Raw genomic sequence first — 7,313 nt, forward strand, 5'->3', positions numbered from 1 at the left:
ATGCTATGGAACATGACACATCCAACTTCAATTAGAATAGTTCCTAGAAAAGCAGTGAACCCTAGTTGGGAGAATCAGCCTCCCCAGTCTGACAGATCCTGGTCCAATTCTGGCTTTGCCACTCTGTGGCTTTGGGACTTTGCAGGGCACAGTTAGCCTCTGCGTCTCTGTAGGCTACTGCCGAGGTGCAAGGTTATGTGGTTAAGCACCCAGTCAGTGTCTGACACACAGAAGGCCATCACATTTAAAAATTATTATTACCATTTAAAGCTCTAGACTTCCTCTCACTCCTGTGCCCAGCCGTTTTACCACTGGGTATGCTGAGGAGCAGAGGACACCCCGTTTCCCTGAGCCAGAAGCAGAACCCAAGTTTCTCTTCCGGGTGAGGAAAGTTGCAGGTGGGACCATTCTGGCCATTCTGCGGCCACTCTCCTTCCGTCCTCCCCCACCCTGCCTCAAATTCCCTCTCTGCCACCTCCTAGCTGTGGGACTTCAAACAAATCCCTTTACCTCTTCCAACCTCAGTTTTCTCACCTACAAAACGGTACCTACATCACAGGGCTGCTGTGAGGAATAAACAGGAAGATACACTGGAGCTCACGGTGCTTTGCTCAGGGAGGAGACAGGACCTGCTGAAGGTCCTGAGGCATGTGAGTGGTGGTCCCGGGTGCATCCCACACAGAGCCCGTGTTCCTCCCACGGCTCCATGGCCTTTCAGCACCAAGCACATCACACCCGCCGAGGAAGTTGTCTATCTTGGGGCCCACGGCAGGAGGGCTGGGCAGCCTACCTGACGCGTGTGTCTTGGCAGTGCTTTCTTCTGCCCCTTGTGCAAGGTGCCAGTCTATGTGGCCTACCTTTCTGGGCTTCCTCAAAACGATCGTTCTCTGCTAGCCACTGAGCGTAGGGCACGTAGATGTCATCCTTAAACTCGGGATGCTTCTCACCCAAGGCGAAGGCCTAGAGGAAGGAGCAAATGGCTTCTTAATCCAGCAGCCCCCGCGGCCCCCATGAAAACACGGGTGCTTGGCTGAAGCCATCAGGGATGTCATATTTTGCCAGCCTGACAACTCGGAGGAGGAGAGTGCCTCCCCACCTCACCACCCCCAGAAACGCAAAAACAAATCAGCTCTTTGAAAACAAAAGGCAATTAACAGCAATATGCAAGCAACTGGATTCAGTAACAACACAGTCTGTTTCTGAACCACAGAAGTGGCACAGAATCGGAAACATTTTATTTTGAGGCTTTGCGTGGGCTCCTGTCGCGCTGCAAACAGATTTCTTTTAATTGCAGGCGACACCTAAGGAAACATAATTGACATTATCATCATTGCTGCTTATTAGCTGTCAAAGATGACCGTGGTCGTGGTGCTGCATGGGACCCGGTGACTGCTTCATCTAAGCCTCAGAACCACCTGTCAGACCGGGAGAACCGGAAATGAGTCACGGGGGAAAATATGTGGCAACGGGGAGAAAGTCTGCCTCATGCACAGCCAAGATGCTCTAATTTATGCTGCTTGAGAAATCTGATAAATGTATCTTGAGAAGCCATTATTGCCTCTGTGCCTGGCTCCACCTTTTCTCATCAGTGCCCCTGTCACCTCACCAAATGGAGCCAATTAGCGGGGAGACAAGAGTCAGACAGCTCTTACCAGCAAAGGCCTTGCAGGGGCTCTGCAGACCAGACCACAGTGGGTGGGTGGGGAGGATGAGGACGGTACGCACAGCTCTCGTCCCCTCGAGGATGAATTTTAATCCAGGGCACAGGGAGCCAGTCAGCTGGAGGGCGGGACTTAAGCCACAGAGGGGCAGCACACCAGCTGCTCCACCAGCCCCACCACAGCCATCTCTCCCGCTGGCCTGGCTAATTCTCTGACCGACCCTCACGACAGAGGAGCCGGGGGGAGGGGGCCGGGAAGAGGAGGAGGAGCTGGCCCCTGAAATGGCTCCGGCCGTTTCAGGGAAAGTACAGGTGGCATCTTCTGCCAAAATGCCAGCCAGCAGGTTTTAAATGTCACACAGGTGTGCCTCCCTGTCTGCGATGCTTCAGCCCGTGGTGCTGGTCAGAGGCAGCTCGGACCAACAGCAGGCAGTGGGGGCTGTCGCATTAACTCCCACATCCTTGGGGTCCATCACTGGGCTGGCACACAGCCAGCAGGCCATAAAGATTTTCCGAATGAATGAACGAATAAGTGAACAAACAGAAAGCGAGTACGGAGAGGCCCTCCAGGATACCCTGGCTCAGAGAATTCACAGGTGAGTCTCGTGACTGCCAGGCCAATGTTCACGCCCACAAGGAGGACAGCTGCTCTCCACCCAAACCCCCCAAATCCCCATGTCCCGGGGCTCAGGGAGGGCCCCCTACGCCCACCTCATCCCAGCGCTGGGTGTCCACGTGCAGGTGAACCAAGGACTTCAGGTCACCAATCTTCAGGTAGGTCTCGGCAGCATAGCCAGGGTTATCCAGCTTCTTGAAGTAGTGGGCGCACATCAGCAGGGGCTCCCGCTCGGCCTTGTCCAGCTTACGGGCAATGTCGATGAGCCTGGAGCGGCGAGAGCACAGGGAGGAGATGGACTCCCGGGAAGGGAGCCCGCTGGAAGGAAGCGAGCGTCTGCGTCTTCCCAGGGCAGGCTCGGTGTTGATTCGTGCTGACGTCCCCAGGCCTCCGTATGGCGCCATGGCCCCTGGTGCTTGATGGGAGGTTATTAATTGAGTGAATACTTAATCCAGAAACGCTGCTTGGTAAAGGACACCATCTCCCCCACCCCTTGCGCCTTTCACAGGAGTTACGAACCTATCCAGCAAGCTTTGGGGAGAGAAATCAACGTTTACTCATCACCTACGGGCATCAAGCTCAGCGCCATGAGCTTTCGCATGTGTGATCTCACTGAATCTTCACCGCCCTAAAGGGGGGGTACTGCTATTCCCATTTAACACATGAGGAGACTAGAGGTTAGGGTGAAAGGTGAAGCAACCTGCCCAAGACTCTGCAGCCAGGAAGTGGCAGAGTGCCCTTTCCAGCACCATTTGAGGAATTCTCACAGGAAAGTAGAAGCAGAGGTGGGAGGTGTCTTCTGGGACAGGACCTCTCAAGGAAGAGGCATGTGCGGTTCTGCTCTGAGCTCTGGAAGGAAGGCCTGCAGGGAATCTTGACTGTGCCTCTCCTCCTGGCCAAAGTGCTGACCAGGCTGAGGGGCCATGGGGACAGTGGTTCACCACTTTTCCCCAGTAGTGGCCACAGCCCTGCCACTGCTCGTGGGCACATGAGGCTGCGTGGAAAGTGCTCGTTCCCTCTGGTCAGGCCGGGTTTTGAGTAAAACCAGCTCTCCCAAGGGAAAGGGGTTCCACCCAGCTCGCTCTTTGTGAGAAGCAGCTGTAGCAAAGCCCTGTCTCAGAGACAGGTGAGCTCAGGGAGGCCTGTCAATCTGTACTTAGAATAATAATGGCATCTAAAAATAACACTTCTCAGCAAAGAAAGGACACGTGTTTAGGGAAAGGTGGCACAGGCAACCCCTTAGCACCTCCGCCCCCGCCCCGCCCGTTAACCCTAATGTCCCTGGAGGAGAAGCACCTTTTACAGCCAGGCCTAGAAGAAGGACAGAACATGCTTAATGTCTCCTTTCTGCACCAGTTAAGTATCCCCCGGGCAGCCTGATTCATATAAGCTGCAAATGAAAGTGACAGGCAAAGCCAGAGGATTGAGCGGGGGACCTAAAGCTGCCTGGCTCTCTCCTGTACTACACCTTTCATGAACAGAATAACTGGGGGGGGGCAAAATCTGCACCTCTATCTTCAAGAAACGTTATCCTTGGACAAGAGAAAGATGGGGTAGTAGGTCACCCACCCAGATCCCTTTGTGAGGGACCACACCAACCACATGACTTAGCCATCAACCAGTCCCTCCCCGTCCCAGGTCCCGGGCCACTGCTACCTGTTTCTAGAACAGCCAACAGCTTTCAGGGCTTAGACTGAGCCAAACTCAGGAGCCACTCCCTCACCTCTTCTCCTGTGCCAGCTGTAGCAGCCTATACGAGGGTACATGTGTGAGCACAAAGCCCACTCTCCCTGACGGTGGGAGGAGAAAGCCCTCTGCCTGAAGGTCTGATGCTCTAAGAGTCCTAAGACCAAATCCATGCTCTGTCTGGCAGCTCCACCCCAAGCCCCCGTTGCTTCTGTTCTCTGCCTTGAGTGAAATCACTGACCACCAGGCCCAGAGCTCAGAATCAGCTCTGCCGGCCCTGCCCCGACGCACCCTGCCTTGGGTCCTGTCAGTTCACCTCCTCCACGTCTCTCTCGTTCTCTCAGCTGCCGCACTGGCCACTTACCTGGTCCTCCTCTAGTTTTCCCTCCATCCCCCACCTGCTGCCTGAGTGGGCTTCCGAGAGCACAGCCCCGACCAGGGGTCCTCACCACCTACTGACAAATCTAAACGCCTCAGTTTGGCTGGCCCCGGAGGCCCTCCCGGTGAGGCCAGCCCCGATGCCCCTGCCGCAGCCTGCATCCTCCACCCTCACCTGGACCCTTCATGTGACCAACGCCAACTTGTCCTGCTTGGGCAGTTCTTCCACCTGCACCATCTTCCCTTCCTACCATCTCTACCTCCTGAAATTCGTCAAATGACCTTCGTGCAAAGACTACCTCTCAGGAGAAGACATCCAGGGCTCCTCCCGTGAGAACTCATGTCTCCTTCCCTAACATGCTTAGGACTTTTCTTGTTCTTTTCAGGGCCTACCATCATACTGCTTATGGGCACTGAGATCAGTCTGTAGCTCTGCTCCACAAATTCCCAGCTACCTGGCCTTATACGATCACTTGGTCCCTGAAACTTGGTTTCCTCCTTTGAAGGTGGGCATGGAAACACCAACGTGGAGGGTGTGGGGGAGAACCGAAGGCCGGCTCGTAGGGAGGGCTCAGGGAATGGCAGCCCCGGGGCCTGGGTGGCTCCCCCCTCAGTCCCCACCACCCTTTCCCCAGGGCCTTGCTGAGCTTCCCAAAGGCAGCGACTGCCTCGTTCAGTCTCTGTGTCTCCCAAAAACCAAGTCACCATCACCTTCGGATCAGATACTTAGAGAAACACTAGTTTTTTCCTTGTCAGTCAAAACCAAGAGCTGACATGACATGACATGCTGCCAAATGCCTCTTGGGGCAGGGACTGAAAACCTACGTGTCAACCCAGCCGTGGTCGCCGCTGATCTCTATGGCCTTGCCGTGCTCGCCTGCCGAGATGTACATCTCCACGGCAGCTTTGGGCTCGTTGATATTTCGAGCCCAGTCGGCCTGTTTGGTGATTAGCATCTTTGTTTCTTTGGGGTCTCCAGATCCAAGGAAATCCTGAGGAAGCACAACAAACAAAACCATTCCGGATTAGAACTTCCTGCTGCCAGCATTACGTCAGGCTGCTGAAGGCTGCAGCAAGGAAGGGCCCCATTTGGCTGCAGCAGGCAGTCAGGATGCAGGCATGAGCCCGTACCCTCGGGGCGGACTGCAGGGCAGGCCCAAGTGCTGGGGAGGAGGGCTCGCAGGCCGCCCCACAGGTGCTCCTGGGGGTACGAGGTCAGTGTCAAGGACTATGGCCCTCAATGTTTCTTGCCCTTGCCACTAATGGACGTTTGTTCTTCAGCTAAACAACACTTTCCCGAATCTCTGGAGTACTGCACACAACCCCGCAGTGTGGGAGGTTTATGATCAGAGTACTTTGTTTCTCTCTCATATAGAGTTTGATGTATGTGTAACTATTCCTTTATAGTGACTTTACACAATTTCAAACAGTCAGACCTAAAATCTTTATTCAGAGTGTAAGGATGATACCACACGCCTCAGAGTGAGGCTGAGTATGTGGTCCCCTGAACTTAAAGGAGGCAAGATGGTTTACAGAGTTCTACGACGGCCCCTCAGCCATCACCACACTGCAAGTCTCACTGGCATCCGTTTTCTGACTCTGTTCATGTTCTGCTGCCTGAACTCAGGGCGTTGCCCCCTCGGCTTTGCCCCAGCTGTTTGCCTGGGGCCGACAGGGAGCACGAGTGGTTTTGGTTAATTACTTCTCAACAGGATAGTACCAGACCCTGTCCTGAGATCAGGTCTGCAGGGGTGGGGACAGCAGGAGGCTGTGGGGGATCTGAGGCAGGGGGAAGGGGCTGGGAGAGAATCCATGAAGGATTCCTTCCACCGCAACAGGGCCCTCTGAGGGGCCGTGCCCAGCTTCCCCAGGTTGGCCTTAGAATTCGCAAGAAACAGTCTCAGAAGATCACCTCTTTTCAGGATACAGTTACCCAAAATATGTGTTGAGGGTTGCCATAGTTGAGGCAGCTTTAGGTGCTGACAATTTGAAAGGTGGGGCTTTTCAAAAAGGGAAATTGAGAGTGCTTGGAGCCCAGCTCTGCACTCCTCCTAAGAAGCAGTTTGTCTCAGGAATAATGTACCCTGCAGAGGCTGCGCTGTGTCAAGCTCACAAAGCATAAGAAAGCACTCCTTTCTCCACTGTACATTCCTGCCTCTTTTATCAAAGATAAGGTGACCATATGTGCGTGGGTTTATCTCTGGGCTTTCTATCCTGTTCCACTGATCTATATTTCTGTTTTTGTGCCAGTACCATACTGTCTTGATTACTGTAGCTTTGTAGTATAGTCTGAAGTCAGGGAGCCTGATTCCTCCAGCTCCATTTTTCATTCTCAAGATTGCTTTGGCTATTCGGGGTCTTTTGTGTTTCCATACAAATTGTGAACTTTTTTGTTCTAGTTCTGTGAAAAATGCCAGTGGTAGTTTGATAGGGAGTGCATTGAATCTGTAGATTGCTTTGGGTAGTAGAGTCATTTTCACAATGTAGAGCAGAGAAAGGACAGCCTCTTCAATAAGTGGTGCTAGGACAACTGGACAGGTACATGTAAAAGTATGAGATTAGAACACTCCCTAACACCATACACAAAAATAAGCTCAAAATGGATTAAAGACCTAAATGTAAGGCCAGAAACTATCAAACTCGTAGAGGAAAACATAGGCAGAACACTCCATGACATAAATCACTGCAAGATTCTTTTTGACCCACCTTCTAGAGAAATAGAAATAAAAACAAAAATAAACAAATGGGACCTAATGAAACTTCAAAACTTTTGCACAGCAAAGGAAACCATAAACAAGACCAAAAGACAATCCTCGGAATGGCAGAAAATATTTGCAAATGAAGCAACTGACAAAGGATTAATCTCCAAATTTTACAAGCAGCTCATGCAGCTCAATAACAAAAAAACAAACAACCCCATCCAAAAATGGGCAGAAGACCTAAATAGACATTTCTCCAAAGAAGATATACAGA

General features: G+C 52.6%; 1 protein-coding gene across 6 annotated transcripts in view; it reads right to left on the reverse strand.

The window, feature by feature from the left end:
• Positions 1–7,313, reverse strand: part of IFT122 (intraflagellar transport 122) — a 78,895-nt gene that overhangs the window by 19,620 nt on the left and 51,962 nt on the right. For all 6 annotated transcript variants that reach the window (XR_003004712.1, XM_024756441.1, XM_024756440.1 and 3 more), the window contains 3 exons: positions 5,166–5,332; positions 2,372–2,543; positions 858–960 (listed from right to left, as the gene is read on the reverse strand). Coding sequence is in view for 5 of the 6 variants with exons in the window: in XM_024756441.1 (XP_024612209.1) it covers positions 858–960; positions 2,372–2,543; positions 5,166–5,332 (442 nt within the window). In the remaining variant the exon portion in view is untranslated. The remainder of the gene's footprint in view (positions 1–857; positions 961–2,371; positions 2,544–5,165; positions 5,333–7,313) is intronic.

Source organism: Neophocaena asiaeorientalis, unplaced genomic scaffold (assembly GCF_003031525.2).
Source record: "Neophocaena asiaeorientalis asiaeorientalis breed wild unplaced genomic scaffold, Neophocaena_asiaeorientalis_V1.1 scaffold392, whole genome shotgun sequence".
NCBI classification, from domain to species: domain Eukaryota; kingdom Metazoa; phylum Chordata; class Mammalia; order Artiodactyla; family Phocoenidae; genus Neophocaena; species Neophocaena asiaeorientalis.